At 40.5% G+C, this 19,362-nt stretch overlaps 1 protein-coding gene across 1 annotated transcript in view; it reads right to left on the bottom strand.

Annotated features, from left to right (window-relative positions):
- Window positions 1-360: 360 nt before the first annotated feature.
- The window catches only part of GPN1 (GPN-loop GTPase 1), a 47,150-nt gene continuing 28,148 nt past the window's right edge, over window positions 361-19,362 (bottom strand). The window contains exons 13-14 of the mRNA XM_049904728.1: window positions 10,420-10,527; window positions 361-1,859 (exon numbers count right to left, since the gene is read on the bottom strand). Coding sequence (XP_049760685.1) covers window positions 1,774-1,859; window positions 10,420-10,527 — 194 coding nt within the window. The 3' untranslated portion in view covers window positions 361-1,773. The remainder of the gene's footprint in view (window positions 1,860-10,419; window positions 10,528-19,362) is intronic.

Genomic DNA, 19,362 nt, shown 5'->3' with positions numbered 1-19,362 from the left:
ATTTATAAATCTGCTCTTTTATCTTACATCCTTAGCACATTTATGTAAATCTTCCTATTCCAGCCTTAGCTTCATTTTCCCTTGTTTATTAGTGAAAGCAGCCACCAGGCAGTCAATTTCCATAAAGTAGCCATCTGGGTATTTAATTTATTCATTCAGCAGACATTATTGAGTACCTATTATGTGGTAGGTCCTGTGCAAGGGATACAAAGACGGTTAAGACTTGGCCCCTTAATGGAGTTTATGGCATAGGGGAGTTAAGATATTCTTGAAGGAAGACATCTACAAAGGCACTAAGAAGAGAAACCAAGTATGCTCAGAGTTTTGACTTTTTTTTTTTTTTTTTGGCAAATTGTTCAAATTTTTAAATCAGTGGTTCCCCCTAGGTATACAATATTGAAATACTTCATGGTAAAATAAAGACTTTTATTGCTTTAGAGTATTTAAATTAGAGAATAGGCACCAGCTGATGTGAGATTAGGGTACTTTGATATCCCAAGTTTTAAAAGTCAGGTTACCTGAGGAGTTGGTACCTGAGGTTCACAAGGCCTGGAGGTTTGCCATGAGCTGTGAATTTGAGCAGCGGTTGGTTCTCGGACTTCACATGCACCAGGATCACCTAGAGGGCTTATTCAAACAGCTTGGGCCCCACACCCAGAGTTCAATTTAACAGGTCTGGAGTGGGGCCTAGGAATTTGCATTTCTAACAAGTTTCTGATGCTGCTGATATTCCTGTTCCAGGGACCACCCTTTGAGAATCACTGAGCTGGAGTACAGATAAGGCAGGGATAGATTCTTGAGAGAAATACACTGTTTTAAGATACTGTGAAGAATGTGGAGGCAGGGTAGACTCTTACCACAGCTATCACATATGGAATGTGCACATGACCCAAATCCATGGCATTTGAGTAAATCACCAACATGTTTTGCTTAGTTCAGTTCAAAGTATAATACAGACCAGGGCCTGGCTCTGACCCTGGTTACTAGGTATATATGCACACAGGAAACTTCAGTAAACACCGCCTTATTGAGACAGGTTTGGGCATGTGGCATTAATCCTCCCTGCTGAACAGGAAACGTGCATCTATTTGAGATAATATAATTTTCTAATCTGAAATCATGACAGACCGGCTTACAAAGATAAACTGAAAAATACTTCATCCAAGTCACCATCAAAAGCATTAATCATGTGTTTTGCCTACTTCCTTCAACAGACCTGGAGTCCTATGATAAGCTATTCAGTTTAAGCCACATTTCATACCAACACTAACGGGTTGCCAGGAGACACCACTCCCACCCTGGGCAGCTTATGTTTCCCCTCTCCCTTTCTCCAAATAGGAGGGGAATTCATAGTGAAGGGTCCAGGGCAAGGTGCTGGGAAAGTAGAAACTATAGATCCAGCCTACAAGAGATTTAAAGGGGTCACCAACAGTAAATAAGTACTCTCTCATTAATCCACCAGCAGCAAAAGTACTTGAGTTCTAAATGATAAAACTTAAGTTTCAGGCTTGAAGGGACATCAGCTTCCAAGAGCAGTCAGTATTTCCTTCCAAGGGGAAGGTTAGGAGAAATCATTATCTACCTTCCAGGTCCAAGGGTCTTCTATTCCTGGTTTCATCTGAGTCTGATTTCTCTAGTAAGGGACTTCTGCTACTCTGAAAAAAACTGTCCTTTCTGGTAGCCCCCAGTCAGAGAGGTAAGGATAGTTCTTTCACACAAAGTTCCAAAATTTGGGACTTCTAGAAACAACTGACATTTCTTCAAGTCTCTCCCCTATTTGTTGCTCCTCTTCCAGTACTGTGTCATTGATTCTTGCATAAAATTCCGGAACGCTGGCTCTTCGTGGCTTTCCTCTGTAACTGCAAGCAGAAAAGGGCAATGCTTTGTAAATCTCCCCCATCAGACACCTGAATTAGAGCTGCTATCACCCTCCCATCTAAGAAACAAAGTGCTCACTTCTCCTAATAAGGAAATGTGTCCCAGAAGCATGCTCTGTTTATCATGTTGCCCAAAATTTACAGTTTTTTTTATCTGTTAAGTGGGGAAAATACCTTCCTCACAGAGTAGTTATAATGAAGCCCCAGTCCCAAGGTGTTTTTATTCAAGAGAAATGAAACACGTCCACACAAAGACTTCACTGAATGCTTACAGCAGCTTTATTCATAGTAGCAAAAATCTGGAAACTTCTCAAATGTTCTTCAACTGGTGAATGGATAAACAAATTATGATAAATCCACATAATGGAATATTACACAAAAAAATAAAACACCTACTGATACATGCAACAACATGGACAGATCTCAAAAGCATTTTGCTCAGTGAAAGAAGTCAAATGTAAAGGGCTAAATACTGTGTGATTCTACTTGTATGACATTCTGGGAAAGGCAGGATTATAGGAACAGAAATGAAAGCAGTGGTTGCCGGGGGCAAGATGTACGGAAAGGGGAATGACTAAAAAGGAGCATGAAGAGGTTACAAGATGGGGAAGTAGTGAGATGCTTCATAGCGTCCCTCTTATAACAAAGACCTGAGAAAACAAGTGAATTGGATATAGACGACAACTTTGGAACCTGAGCATCAAAGACAAAGCCGAAGAATCACACCGAGCACCAAGTTGAAGAAGAGATAGCATAAAAACAGCAGACACAGAGAATTATGGATCACCAGTGCTCTGCTAGCCGAACCTGCACAGTGTGGTCATATTGAGACAAAGCAAGGAGCGTTCCCAGGCGAAACCCCCATCACCTGGTACAGTCAGGCATGAGCAACTCTACACTTAATCCAGAACCAGGCAAGATTGCTTCCTGCCCTGCTAAAGTTAAGTGCACACACCCCACCCACAGCATCTTGTGCACCACTGATGGTCCTTGGCGGTGAAGGCTGCATGGGGTATTTGGAGTGGGCACAAGACTCTATTTGCAGTGGGGATGTGATGTGAGGGCGCAGCAAGGGGATGTCACCTGTTCACAAGTACCTGGTTGGAGGATGTACCCCTGCCTGCTAAAGCATGTCACGGACGGCGGGGGGGCTGCTGCCAGCCCAACACAAGTGGCAGTAGGGAGTAGGAGGCACTGCAGGTCCTCAGGTCCCTGGCACAGGTGGCTGTAGGGAGTAGGGGGCACCATTGGTCCTCAGGTGGGTGGCTAGAGGGAATAGGAGGCACTGCTGGCCCTTGGGCCCCCAGTACAGGTGGCTCGAGGGAATAGGAGCTGCTGTAGGTCCACGGGCCCCAAGGGTGAGCTGCTGAATGAAGAGGCAGGCTCCTCTAGTCTGTGGCTCCCAGCTTAGGCAAGGGTGCCAACCAAGAATTAAATACACAGAAAAACTGTCTTTCAAATACGATGGCATAATTAGGACATTTCCAGGTAAACAGAAATGAAGGGAATTTGTAAAAAACAAGACCAACCTTACAAGAAATATTATAGGGAGTCCTTCAGTCAGAGAACAAAAAACATCAGACAAGGACACAAGACAACTGAAATAAAGAATTCTCAAAAATAAAACAAAACTGAAAACAGAGAACAGGAGATGACATTCTATAAATGTGTACGTCAAAACAAAAAAGAGGGAATAAGTGGTGTAATTATAGAACTTTCATATGGACAGGAATTCAAGGTGATACCAAGAAATAAGACTGGTCCATCCTTCAGCCAAAGATTAGACAGGCACATAAAACAAAATAGGACTAAATGAGCACACCAGCCCAGGGGCAAGGATGAGAAGGCAGGACGGGATAGGAAAGGTGGCAATGGGAGTGCAAGGTTGAGAAGGAGAGAGAGTTGACATGTCATGGGGTTGGCAACCAATGTCACAAAACAATATGGGTATTGTTAAATGAGAAACTAGTTTGCTCTGTAAACCTTCATCTAATGTACAAATAAAAAAAAATAAAAGACTGGTTTGAACTTAGGAAGATAAAGCCAAATTTCAAAGTACCCACAAAGAAAGTTAACAAACCTACTCATCAAAATAAAAAAGAAGAAAAACACGAAGACACAGTAATCATAAAACCAACAACAATAAAAGAAATGAGAAGAAAATCCACAAGAACTCAGCACAGAAAATTGAGCAGAACAAAGAAACTGTCAGTACCACAAAAAAAAAACCGTAACAAAATGACACCAGTAAATTCATACCTATTGATAATCACAGTAAATATAAATGGTTTATATGCACCAATAAAGAGGCAGAGAGCAGCAGAGTGAATAAGAAAATATGACCCATCAATACGCTGTCTGTAAGAGACACAGCTTAGACACAAACACATAAAAACAAACTAAAACTCAAAGGATTGAAAAAAATATATCAAGCAAACAATAACCAAAAAGCGCAGCAATATTAACCTCTGATAAGACAGACTTTAAGGAAAAATCCTGAGCCCTGCTGGCACTGTGGTTAGGCATTAGGCTATAAAAATATATCAAGCAAACAATAACCAGTAAGCGCAGCAATATTAACCTCTGATAAGACAGACTTTAAGGAAAAATCCTGAGCCCTGCTGGCACTGTGGTTAGGCATTAGGCTGGCAGTTCAAATCCATCAGCTGCTCCTTGGAAACCCTATAGGGCAGTTCTACTCTGTCCTATAGGGTTGCTATGAGTTGGAATCAACTCGATGGCAACAGGTTTGGTTTTTTGGTTTAAGGAAAAATCCACTATAAAAGATAAGGAAGGACGTTATATAATGATTAGAGGGTCAATCTGCCAAGAGGACATAACCATGATAAATACATACATACCCAATGACAATGTTCCACAATAGATAAACTCAAATGGCATTAAAAAAAGAAACAGTTCCACAACAGTAGTAGGATACTTCAACAGTCACTTCTGGTGAAGAACAGGACATCTAAAAATAAACTCAACAAAGATACAGAAGATCTAAATGCCACAATCAACCAATTCGATCGCATAGGCATTCACAGAACACTCCACCCAACAGTAGCAAAATATATATTCTTTTCTAACGAACATGGAACATTCTCCAGAATAGACCGCATTTTAGGTCACAAAGAAAGCCTTAACAAAATCCAAAACATCGAAATGATACAAAGCACATCCACTGATCACAACGCCATAAAAGTAGAAATCAATAACATGAATAGCAAGGAAAAAACAATCAAATACATGGAAACTGAATAACACCTTAAAAACAACTGAGTAACAGAAGAAATCAAAGATGGAATCAAAACATTCCTAGAATCAAGTAAGAATGAAAACATATCTTACCAAAACCTTTGGGAGACAGCAAAAGCAGTGCTCAGAGATGAATTTATAGCAATAAATGCACACATCCAAAAAGGTCCAAAATCAAAACATTAACCCTGCAACTCAAACAAATATAAACAGAGCAGCAAAAGAAGCTCACAGTCACAAGAAGTAAGGAAATAGTAAAGATTAGAGCAGAAATAAATGAATAAAAAACAACAGAATCAACAAGACCAGAAGTTGGTTCTTTGAAAGGATCAACAAAGCTGACAAACAGTTGGCCAAACTGACAAAGTAAAACACTTGAGGAAGCAAACAACTTGAGTAAGAAATGAGATAGATGACATTATAACAGAACCAAGTGAAATAAAAAGGATCACAACAGAATACTCTGAAAAGTTGTACTACAACCAATTTGAAAACCTAGAGGAAATGGACAAATTTTTTGAAACACAATACCTACCTAAACTAACACAAACTGAGGTAGAAAAACTGAACAGGCCCGTAACAAAACGAGATAGAAGAGGTTTAAAAAAAAAACTACAAAACAACAACAAAATGCCCCAGCCCAAAGAGCTTCACTGGAGAATTCCACCAAACATTCAGAAAAGAGCTCATGCAAATACTACTCAAAACTATTCCAGAGTACAGAAAAGGAAGGAATACTCTCAAATTCATTCAATGAAGCCAACATAACCCTGATACCAAAGTCAGGCAAAAATACCACAAAAAAAGAAAACTACAGATCAATATCACTCATGAATACAGGTGCCAAAATTCTCAACAGAATTCTAGCCAATAGACTTCAACAGCATATCAAAAAAATAATACATCACGACCAAGAGGGATTCATACCAGGTATGCAAGGATGATTCAACATTAGAAAATCAATTAACACAACTCACCACATAAATAAAAGAATCACATGATCATCTCAATTGAAGATGAAAAGGCATTTGATAAAGCCCAACACCCATTCATGATAAAAACACTCAGCAAAATAGGAATGGAAGGGAAATTCCTCAACATAATAAAGAGCATTTATACAAAAACAACATCCACCATTATTCTCAACTGAAATAATAACCCAAAACCCAGTGCCGTCAAGTCGATTCCAACTTATAGCAGCCCTATAGGACAGAGTAGAACTGCCCCAGAAATAATAGAGACTTAAAGCATTCCCTTTAAGAACGGGAACAAGACAAAGATACCCTTTGTTACTACTCTTATTCAATATTGTGCTGGAAGTCCTAGCTAGAGCATTAAGACAAGAAAAAGAAACAAAGGGCATCCAAATTGGTAAGGAAGAAGTTAGATTATCCCTATTCACAGATGACATAGGCCTATTCATAGAAAACCCAAAGATTCCACAAGAAATCTACTGGAACTAACAGAAGGATTAGCAAAGCACCAGGATACAAGATCAACATACAAAAATCATTTGAATTCCTCTACAGCAACAAAGACAACTTCAAAAAGGAAATGAGGAAAACAATACCATTTACAATAGCCCACAAAAGATAAAAAAAAAAACCCGTTGCCATCAGTCGATTCCAACTTGTTGCAACCCTATAGGACAGAGTAGAACTGCCCCATAGAGTTTCCAAGAAGCACCTGGTGGATTCGAACTGCTGACCTTTCGGTTAGCAGCTGTAGCACTTAACCACCACACCATCATGGCTTCCACAAAGATAAGGTATTTAGGAATAAATCTAACCAGGCATGTAAAAGACCTACACACAAGAAAACTACAAAACACTACTCCAAGAAACCAAAAGAGACCTACATAAATGGAAAACCATACCATGCTCACGAATAGGAAGGCTCGACACCATGAAAACGTCAGTCCTACCCAGAGCAATCTACAGATGTAACACAATCCCACTCCAAATTCCAACAGCATTCACCAACTTTATATGGAAAGGAAAGGGGCCCCAGCTAAGTAAAGCATTACTGAAGAAGAACAATTTGGAGGCCCCACACTACCTGATCTTAGAAAATACTATATAGCCATGGTAGTAGCCTGGTACTGGTACAACAAAAGACACATAGACCAATGGAACAGAATTGAGAACCCAGATGTAAATCCATCCATCAATGGACAGCTGATCTTTGATGAGGGTTCAAAGTCCATTCAGTGCAGAAAAGACAGTCACTTTAACAAATGGTGCTGGCAAAACTGGATGTCCATTTGTAAAAAGATAAAACAGGACACATACCTCACACCACACACAAAAACAAACTAAAAAAAAAAATGGATCAAAGACCTAAATATAAAACCTAAAACTCTAAAGATCATGGAAGAAAAATAGGGACAAAGCTAGGGGCCCTGATATATGGCATAAATAGTATATCAAACATAACTAAAAATATACAAACAGCAGATAAACTAGATAAATGAGATCTCCTAAAAATTAAACACTTATACATATCAAAAGACTTCTCCAAAAGAATAAAAAGAGAACCTACAGACTTGGAAAAAAATTTTGGCTATGACATACCTGACAAGGGTCTAATCTCTAAAATTTATAGAAAACTTCAACACCTTAGCAACAAAAAGACAAACAATCCATTAAAAAATGGGCAAAGGATATGAACAGACACTTCACCAAAAAAGACATTCAGACAGCTAACAAACGCATGAAGTAATGCTCACCATCATTAGCCATTAGAGAGATGCAAATCAAAACTACATCTCACCCTGACACTACTGCCACTCATCAAAAAAATACAACATGAGAAATGCTGGAGAGGTTGTGGAGAAAATGAAACTCTTATACACTGTTGGTGGGAATGTAAATAGTACAAACCACTATGGAAAACGGTATGGTACTTCATAAAAAGTTAGAAGTAGAAATACCATATGACTCAGCAATCCCACTCCTAAGTATATACCCTAAAGAAATGAACTGTGACATGAATAGATATATGCACACCCGTGTTCACTGCATTATTCACAATAGCAAAAAGATGCAAACAACCTAAGTGCCTATTAACAGATGAATAGATTAACAAACTGTGGTACATACATACAATGGAATAGTACGTGACAATAAAGAATAATGACTAATCAGCAAAACATCTCACAACGCGGATGAATTTTGTAAGTCAATCACAAAAGGACAAATGTTGTATGCGACCACTATTATAAAGAAAGAAAAAGTTTACACACAGAAATATAAATAAATACATAAATAAAACATTCTTTAATGGTTACCAGGGACAGGAGGGGGAAGGAGGGGAAATTACCAAATAGACAGGAAAAAAAAAAACTAAACCCATTGCCATCAAGTTGATTCTGACTCAGAAGACATGTGTTAATGAAGTGAAAGGCAATCACAATATGGTGGAAGTCAGCAAAATATGACCAGGGCATGGGAGGACACTGAGAGGAACGCAAGAAAATAGGGCAACAACAGTAATTACTATAGCACAGACAACCCTGCAACAATAGTATTAACAAACAATAATTTTTGAATGGGTAGATGGGTACACCAAGAGGTGTGGGAGTATGTAAGGGAACGAACCCTCCTGCAGATATAGTTTGGTAGTGGATATTTTTTGGCACAACATAGTTCATAAAGACAAAGTTCTGAATCCTATACTTTTGTGAGTAGTATCTGGGGTCTTAAAAGCTTGTAAGCAGCCATCTAAGATATAATTATTGGTCTCTTACCGTCCGGAGCAAAAGTGAGTGAAGAAAATCAAAGACTCAAGGGAGCAATTAGTCCAAAGGACTAAGGGACCACACAAACCACAGCCTACACGATCCTGAGACCAAAAGAATAGATGGTGCTGGCTAGCGAATCGACCGCTCTAACTGGGATTACAACAGAGGGTCCCAGACACATGGGGAGAAAAACTGTAGAACAAAAAGTCAAATTCACAAAAAAAAGACCACACTTACTGGTCTGACAGAGACTGGAGGAACCCCTGAGACTATAGCCCTAAGATATCCTTCTGAACTGGAACTGAAACCATCCCTGGAGACCACCTTTCAGCCAAACCATAGACAGGCCCATAAAATAAACAATAATACCCAAGGGGAACATTCTCCTTAGATCAATGAATTATACGAGATCAAAAGGGCAACATTTGCCCAAAAGCAAAGATTAGAAGGCAGGAAGGGGTAGAATACCAGGACAAAAGGAAACAGGGAACCTAGGACAGAAATGGGGAGAGTGCTGACACACTGTGGGGAACGAAACCAATGTCATGGAACATTTTATGTACAAACTATAGAATGGGAAACTAATTTTCTCTGTAAACTTTTGCCTAATAACACAATAAAAATAAAATAGTAACCAAAAAAATAAATGAATAAAAAGGGACGTGAGGCAATTTCAAGGTGATCAAAACCAAAAAAACCAAACCTGTTGCCATTGAGTTGATTCCGACTCATAGCAACCTTATAGGACAGAGTAGAACTGCCCCACAGAGTTTCCAAGGAGTGCCTGGTGGATTCAAACTGCTAACCTTTTGGTTAGCAGCCATATCTCTTAACCACTACACCACCAGCGTTTCCTTCAGGGTGACAGAAATGTTCTATACCTTCACTGGGGTGGTGGTTACATGGCTGTATATATTTATTAAAACTCATCGAACTATATACTTTAAAAGGATAAGTTTTACTCTTTGTAAATTATACCTCAATAAATCTGATTAAATGAGGCAAATTTACATGTTAGCACTCAGCACACAGGAGTAAGAAGTTTACCCCTGGTCCTAATTAAAAAAAAAAAAAAAAAAAAATTTTTTTTTTTTTTTTGGTCCTAATTAGGACCTAAGAAATAGATTCTGCTCACAGCCCATAAAACTATGCCAAGTAGAATGCTTCTGGGAATCCAGAGCCAATCTATCCTCACTGTTAGTTACAGTCCTTTCTGACTGGTTTCAGCCTCCTTATATATTCTTAAAACAACAATAACCACCACAAACAAAACTCCTGGATTTCTCAAATTGAGTTAGACCCTAAAAATGAGATGACAAGAGACCAGTAAAAGACCTGTAATCAGTTCAATATTAATCACTCACTAGGAAGGCTGGGAAGTCTCGGCATATAAAACTCCTTGCTGGTGCTACATCCTTTAGCATCTCCTCTCTCCCCTTTACTGGCTCATGTTTAAGATTTCCTCCCACCAAGAAGCTCCTGAGCAAACAATTTGAGATCAGTAGCTGATTGTTTTCATGAGCCACCTCAGCCTCCTCTCACCTCTGTGGTCAATATCATCAGTATCACTGTCTGCTTCCTCATCCTCTTCATCCAAGGTTCCTCGGGTCAGGATTAAGTCCGAAGGGTCCAGCACAGGAGATGAGCTGTCTACAGAAAACATACCTATCAGTGGCACATCATGAACAGGTGACTCCTCAAAAAGGTGATTTTAAATCAGTAAGTAACTACAATTATAAATTGGCACGATGAAAGAGGTTGTGACAAATACAAATGCAGGATCTTACCTCTTTTAAGTGTATTAATAAAAAAAAAAAAAAACCAAACCCACTGCCGTCGAGTCAATTCCAACTTACAGCAACCCTATAGGATTTTGGTTTTATAGGACAGAGTAGAACTGCCCCATAGAGTTTCCAAGGAGCACCTGGTGGATCTGAACTGCCGACCTCTTATTTAGTAGCTGTAGCACTTAACCACTACACCACCAGGGTTTCCTGTATTGTTAATACCACTTAACATTTCTATAGTACTTTTGCTCACAAAGTGCTTTCATGATCTAATAACCCAAGAAGCCCCACTTTTAAGATGAGGAAAATAATCCTCAAGTATCTTGTCTAGTGGCAGTCATTCTTTCTTACTAGCTCACAGCTGGAAGAGGCTATGAGTTTTCCTATCAGGGCTAGAGACATTTCAGCAGACCCAGTATGCTGATGAGCCAAGAGTAAAAGTGTGGATTGCTAAGAAGCTTCCTGATGGAAACCTAAGATCACAAAGGGTGTGAAGAGAAAACAGTGTGAAATGATCTAGAGTGGAGCAGCCAGGGTATTCAAGAGAAGGAGAAAAAAAAAAAAAATTCAAGAGAAGGAGGGAGGGGGAAAATGGAGAACTGAATATATTTATACAGATAAAATTGCCTACTCAGGGAAAATGAGTAAGGAACAAGCTCCAATAATCAGGTGAAAGTCTAATCCAGTAATTTCTGGGCAGAGGATTTAGCCTGAGAGGGTCAAGAACCTAAACTCTATGAGAACCTAAAATTACGCCAAGTATTCTAAAGCCATGAGAGGAACATAAACCAAAAAACCAAACCATTTACTGTTGAGTCCGTTCCGATTCATGACAGCCCCGTGTGTGAAGAGTAGAACTGCACTTCATAGGGTTTTCAAGGCTGTGACCTTTCAGAAGCAGATTACCAGGCCTTTCTTTCAAGGTGTCTCTGGGTGAGTCTGAACAACCAACCGTTCTTTTAGTAGTCAAGCATTTAACCATTTGTGCCACCCAGGACTCCTTGGGAGGAACATGACCGCTATTCAGGAGCCTAGAAGTTTGAGAGAGCTGGGCGGCGGCGGGGGCGGGGGGTGCAGGGGACAGGGAGAATACGAGTGGCTCAAGGCCACAACTTGAAGGGGCACAAATCTCAAGGGGTCCCTGTGGCTCTGAAAAAGGACAAAAAAAGGGTATGCTGACAGTGCTTCACTGTGTGCCCAACCAAGAACTGGGCAGGTCAAATAATTTTTCCTCAAAAAATTTACTGCAACTCCCCCAACCTTTAGTAGATGGGGAGTTGGCAGAGTATCTGAAGTACAGTAGACTTTTTGTGACAGATTTAACATCTGCCATTCATGTATTCATAAATGATTCCAAAGGACCATGGCACACAGAAATTCATGTTGTTGAGGTGTGTAACAAGAATGGCACAGGTGAGTTTACTTAAACGCTGCCAGTTCCCAACATTTTCTCCAAGCGGCTTTGCAGTTCTTTACTAGATACATAACAAAAACGTTCATGAATATAAACTTCACTACTTTAAGAAATGTTTACCTGTGTTTTATTGACTATGCAAAGGCATTCGACTGTGTGGATCATAACAAACACTATGGATAACACTGCAAAGAATGGGAATTCCAGGACACTTAATAGTGCTCATGAGGAACCTTTACATAGATCAAGAGGCAGTTGTTTGGACAGAACAAGGGGATACTGATTGGTTTAAAGTGAGGACAGGTGTGCGTCAGGGTTGTATTCTTTCACCATACCTATTTAATCTGTATGCTGAAAAAATAATCCGAGAAGCTGGACTATATGAAGAAGAACAAGGCATCAGGATTGGAGGAAGACTCATTAACAATCTGTGTTATGCGGATGACACAACCTTGCTTGCTGAAAGTGAAGAGGACTTGAAGCACTTACTAATAAAGATCAAAGACCACAGCCTTCAGTATAGATTACACCTCAACATAAAGAAAACAAAAATCCTCACAACTGGACCAATGAGCAACATCGTGATAAACGGAGAAAAGATTGAAGTTGTCAAGGATTTCATTTTACTTGGATCCAAAATCAACACCCATGGAAGCAGCAGTCAAGACATCAAAAGACGTACTGCATTGGGCAAATCTGCTGCAAAGGACCTCTTTAAAGTGTTGAAGAGTAAAGATGCCACCCTGAAGACTAAGGTGCGCCTGACCCAAGCCATGGTATTGTCAATCGCATCATATGCATGGGAAAGCTGGACAATGAATAAGGAAGACCGAAGAAGAACTGATGCTTCTGAATTGTGGTGTCGGCAAAGAATATTGAACATACCATGGACTGCCAAAAGAACGAACAAATCTGTCTTGGAAGAAGTGCGGCCAGAATGCTCCTTAGAGGCAAGGATGGTGAGACTGCGTCTTACATACTTTGGACATGTTGTCAGGAGGCATCAGTCCCTGGAGAAGGACATCATGCCTGGCAGAGTACAGGGTTAGAGGAAAAGAGGAAGACCCTCAACAAGGTGGATTGACACAGTGGCTGCAACAATGAGCTCAAGCATAACAACGACTTTTAAGGATGGCACAGGACTGGGCACTGTTTCGATCTGTTGTGCATAGGGTCGCTATGAGTCGGAACTGACTCGATGGCACCTAACAACAACAACAACTTTAAGAAATATGTCTGAGAAAAAAAATGCTAATATTGCTGTTGAGAAGAAAAAACCAAAGTACATCCAATTTGGTTGCAGGAACCCACAGAGCTGCAACAGACCTGTACCACTCATCTGAAGGCAGCCCATGGATATGCATGTGGGAATGGGTAAATGGGGGACTGTACTTAAACATGAGCACCAACCTAGTAAACCCTGCAGAATCAATGATAAAACCAATAAAAATTCAAGCAATAAAAAAATTCAATAAATTTAGCAGAGTAAAATGATTCAACATACCAAGATCAAAAGCCTTCATATACACAAACATAACCTGTTAGAGGATAAAATGGTTCAGAAAATCCTATTTTCAACATTAACAAACATCCTTGGAAGAAATTTAACAAGAAATGTGCAAAAGCTGTATAAGTAAAACTTAAAAACTCCCCTGAAAGACAGAAAAGTAAACATGAACAAATATAAAGATATTGCCTGTTCTTGGATGGGAAGACTCAACATCATACAGATGTCAGTTCTCCCTAATTAGTGGAGATCCAAATAAAAGTAACAAAATTTTTTTTAAGGAGCTAGATAAGTTGATACTAAAGTTCGTGTGGAAAAATAAATATGTAAGAAGTAGCCTGGAAAACACCAAAAAGAAAAGTATGAGGAGGACTAGCCCTATCAGATATTAAAGCCTCTACATCATTAACACAGTGTGGTATAGGCACATAAATTTTACTCCAGTGGAATAAAACAAAGTCCAGAAATACACCCAAGTATACAGGGAATTTTAGCATATGATAAAGGTAGCATTTCAAATTACTGGGGCAAAGCTGGGCTTTTTAATAAATAGTGCAGGTACAACTACTTATAAACAAAGTAAAATAGATCTATATCTCACACCATAAAAAAAACAAAAACCAAACCCAGCACCATCAAGTTGATTTCAACTCATAGCGACCCTATAGGACAGAGTCAAACTGCCCCACGGAGTTTCCAAGGAGCGCCTGGTGGATTCGAACTGCTGACCCTTTGGTTAGCAGCTGTAGCACTTAACCACTACGTCACCAGGGTTTCCTCTCACACCATAGCCAGGAATAAAGTCTAAATAGATCAGGGATCTAGTATAAAAAATGAAACCATACAAGTACTACAACAAAACATGAGTGTAAATCAACTTTAAAACAAGGGTAGTATCTTAGTCATCTACTGCTGCTGTAACAGAAATACCACAAGTGGATGGCTTTAACAAAGAGAAGTATATTCTCTCAGTCCAGTAGGCTAGAAGTTCAAATTCAGGTAAGCGGCTCCAATGGAAGGCTTTCTCTCTCTGTCAGCTGTGGTAGAAGGTCCTTGTCATCAGACTTCCTTTGGTCGAGTAGCTTCTCAGTGCAAGGACCCCTGGTCCAAAGGACATGCACTCCTGCTCTTCGTTCTTGGTAGTATGAAGTCCCCATGTCTCTCTGCTCACTTCTCTCTTATATATGTCAAAAGAGACTGGCTTAAGACACTACCTAGAGGCTGAACATGGTGCCACAGACAGAAGCATCACGCCGTCCCTCCACAGCAAAGACCCGAAAAACTAAGTAAAACAGAGACAAATGTCATTCCTGGAACCTGAAGGGTCAAATGAAGAGATAAAAAACTCAGCCAAACACCAAACAGAATAAGAAACTGACAGAGGACTGAGAGTGAGGAGAGATAGGTGCCGAGGTTCCTTATCAGCTAACACAGAACAGATTCACCACCTTGGACTCCTCTCAGAGACTGGCTGACCGGGAGCGCGGGAAAGCAGCTTCATGGAGTTCCCAGCAGGAGGCAGAGCACCCGGTAACCAGCAATACACACTTTTCCATCCCATTCTCTCCCTGCTGCTCTACCTTCAAGCTTCCTGGCTGGCTGCCATGGCTTGGCGAGCCAGGAAGTACAGCGTCCACGACACTTGGATTCACCGCACCTACATCACAGAGCGGTGGACAAGGGAATACGGGAAAGCAGCTTCACAAAGTTCCCAGCAGGAGACATAGCACCCGATAACCAGCGATATACGCCTTCGTAATCCCCACTCTACTTCCCCTCCCCATTCAGCCTCCTCTGATTCCCACCAGTCAGTCTCTCAGCCAGGAGGCAACTGCTTCCACCCCGGGCCACTTGCATTTGCCCCGTCCACAATGGCCGAGTCCTTGAGCTGGTATTGCTTCTCTCCATCTCTTTTGGTTTCTTCTGTGCCTCCTACCACCTCCCCCTCCTTTCTCTCAAACACCTGGCTCCATGTGCCATCTTTGCTTCTTCTTGAAAGGCTGTGAAGGCCCACTTGACTAGGGATCCACGCCCCTGGCCCACGACATGAGGCTGGTAGGACCCCTGGGGCTTTTTTTTGCTTGTTTTGCTTTGTGCTGTTTTGTTTTGTGTGTTTGTTTTCTTTCTCTTTTAGCACTTGGGAGCCCCTTCTAGCCAGGCTGCACTGCATGGCCTAGGAGCCACTCCCCCCAGTCTGCGCAGCCCCTTAGGCAGGATCCCTGGGGGCGTTTTTTTTTCTTTCTTTTTTCTGCTTCTTTTTCTCTTCCTGTCTTTCATTTCTCAGTTCTTATCTGTCTATACTGACCTTCTTTTCCAGTCTCCTGAATACCTACCTGGTGCTGTGTGACATCTATACCCCCTCTAGCCAGGCTATACTGCACAACCTGGAAGGCTTCCTGGTCTTCGAGGCTGCACTGGTGGGACCCCTGGGGGCTTTTCTTTTTTCTTTTCCAAATTTTGATCTAGTTATTTTTCCCTTTTTCTTTTCCGTTTTTGCTTCTCTCCATTTCTCAGGTTCTCATCTCTCCACTCCAACAGCAAGCTCCCTTTGCACCCTTTTTGTTTGTTTTTCCCTGTTTCTTGGTTTTTGGCTCCTCTTTCTCTCAGCTCTTTCCCATACCCATACTAGCTCCATACATCACAACCTACCCCCTCTTTCCTGCCTACCTGCACCGTGTGCTGAATATCATACCTCCGAGCAGCACAGGCACAGCCTACCGGAACCTGCCTGGCACTGATTCCTGGCCTGCCCTATTGGCCCTAGTACGTGCCACAAAAAACCAATCGCAGCCCCTCCACTTCAGCTGGACCTGCCCTGCTGCACCATAGATGAGGTGAATCCTGGCCGGCCCACTGGACAAGGAGGTGAAAGTATCGTGACTACAGATGAGCAAACAACAAAGAACCCACAACCTGCCTGTCCAAACATAACCAATTAAAACAAAAAACCAGGATGAAAGAAACAAATCTCCAATCAAGAAATGAAGAAAATAACTACTGAATGTCCTGAAGACAGCAGACAATATCAAAACATATTAAAAAACAAGACAGTACAATTCCAGTAGGCATCCAAAATAAAACACCAGATGACTTTACAGTAGACGAAAAGGCACTAGAGCTACCTGACAGGGAATCCAAATCTCTAATATTCAGAGCTACCCAAGAGTTGAAGCAAACAGCAGACAAAAATGAGGTAAAAATAGACAAATTTATTGAAAAGGTAGACCAATTCAAAGAAAATACAGACAAAAAAAATGGAAGAATTCAGGAAAATAATACAGGAACAAAATGCCAAAATAAATTCATAACTACAAATCATAAAAAAAATAACAATTAGAAATCCAAAAGATGAACAAGATTTCAGAAATGGACAGTGTCACAGAAGGGCTAAGGAACAGGTCAGAAATGAGGGAAGACATGATCAGCGAAATCAAAGACAAACACTTGAATACAATGCTGAGGAAAAATTAGAAAAAAGAATGAAGAAAAAATGGGAAAACCCTGAGAATTATGTGGGATACAACAAAAGCAAAAATCTGCGAGTAATCAGAGTTCCAGAACAGGGGGAGAAAACAGAAAACACAGAAGGGATCACTGAAGAACTGCTGACAGAAAATTTCCCTAATAACATGAATGATGAAAAGCTCAACAAACCATACAGGAGAGACCACAAAAGAAAACTACCAAGGCATATCATAATCACACTTGCTAAAACCAAAGACAAAGAAAAAATCCTCACAGAACCTCAAAAAAACAAAAATAAAAAGTCACATACACAGGAGAAACAATAAGGCTAAGTTCTGGTTATTTGACAGAAACCATGCAAGCAAGAAGGCAACAGAATGATATATATAAAACCTTGAAAGAAAAACACTGGCAACCATGAATAATATATCCTGCAAAACTCTCGTTTAAATATTATGGTGAAATTAGGACATTTCTAGATAAAGAGAAATTAAGGGAATATGTAAAAGCCAAACCAAACCTACAAGAATTATTAAAGGAAGTCATTTTACCTGAGAACAAACAACATGAGACCACAGCCTGAATCTAGGACACAAGATTGTATCAGCCAGATTCCAACCATGGAAATGAACTCTCAAGAACTATTCAAAACCAAAAGAATTGCAACAGGGAACCAGAGAGGTTAATCTGCAAATGACAGCAACATCAGAACAATAAAAGGGCAAAAAATCACTATCGGCATAGAACTTTCTAATGGAGAAGAAAGCAAGGCAATACCAAGTAATAATAGACTGGTTCAAACCTAGAAAGATAAGGGTAGATTTCAAGATAACCACAAAGAAAGTTAACAAACCTAATCATCAAAACAAAGAAGAAAAACATAAAGTCCCAATAAACACAGAAGAAATGAAAAAGAAATCCACAAACAAAAGAAACTCAGCACAGGAGAGTAAAGAGGAACAAAGAAAACGTTAGCACCACCAAAAAAAAACTACAAAATGACAGCAATAAACTTACATCTATCAATAATTGCACTGAATGTAAACGGCCTAAATGCACCCATAAAGAGACAGAGTGACAGAATGGATAAAAAAGCAGGATCCATCAATATACTGTCTACAAGAGACACACCTTAGAAACAAAGATGTAAATTTATTAAAAACCAAAGGATGGAAAAAAATGTATCAGCAAACAACTGCCAAAAAAGAGCATAAGTGGTAATACTAATCTCAGATAAAATAGACTTTAAAACAAAATTCACCATAAAAGACAAAAAAGGGCACTATATAATGATTAAAGGGACAATCCATCATGAAGATTTAACCATAATAAACATCTATGCACCCAATGACAGGGCTCCAAGAGATAAAAGGAAAGGGAAGCTAGCAGAGTAGGAACCTCATACTGCCAAGAAAGCAGAGCTGGGAGCAAAGGGTGTCCTTTGGACCTGAGGTTCCTGAGCTGAGATGCTCCCAGACCATGGGAAGACTGATGAGAAAGACCTTCCTCCAGAGCCAACACAGAGAGCACTCCCCTGGAGCCAGCACTCTGAATTCGGACTTCTAGCCTACTGGACTGTGAGTGAATAAAATTCTCTTTGTTAAAGCCATCCACTTGTGGTATTTCTGTTATAGCAGCACTAGATGACTAAGACAGCGGCCATCTAGGATACTCCACTGGTCTCAACTCTTCGGGACCAAGGCAAATGAAGAAAACTAAAGATACAAGGGAAAGACTAGCCCAGAGGACTAATGGACAACATCTACCACGGCCTCCACCAGACTGAGTCCAGTACAGCGAGATGGTGCCTGGCTACCACCACTGACTGCTCTGAGAGGGGTCACAATAAAGGGTCCCGGACAGATCTGGAGAAAAATGTAGAACAAAATTCTAACTCAAAAAGAAAGACCAGTCTTGCTGGCCTGACAGAGACTGGAGAAACTCTGAGAGTATGGCCCCCGGACACCCTTTCAGCTCAGTAATGAGGTCACTCCTGAGGCTCACCCTTCAGCCAAAGATTGAACAGGCCCATGGAACAAAACAAGACTAAAGGGGCGTACCAGCCCTGGGGCAGGGACTAGAAGGCTGGAGGGAACAGGAAAGCTGGTAATAGGGAACCTAGAGTTGAGAGAATGGAGAGTGTTGACATGTCATGGGGTTTTAACCAATGTCATAGAACAATGTGTGTACTAACTGCTTGATGAGAAACTAGTTTGTTCTGTAAACCTTCATCTAAAGTACAATAAAAAAATAAAATAAAGTGACTCTGGGAAAAAAAGACACTATCTAATCTTGTAGACCTCATCTTGCTA

The sequence above is a fragment of the Elephas maximus genome, chromosome 12 (assembly GCF_024166365.1).
Source record: "Elephas maximus indicus isolate mEleMax1 chromosome 12, mEleMax1 primary haplotype, whole genome shotgun sequence".
In the NCBI taxonomy this organism is placed as follows: domain Eukaryota; kingdom Metazoa; phylum Chordata; class Mammalia; order Proboscidea; family Elephantidae; genus Elephas; species Elephas maximus.
Note: the sequence above shows the minus strand (reverse complement) of the source record. Positions and strands in the feature narration are given on the sequence as shown.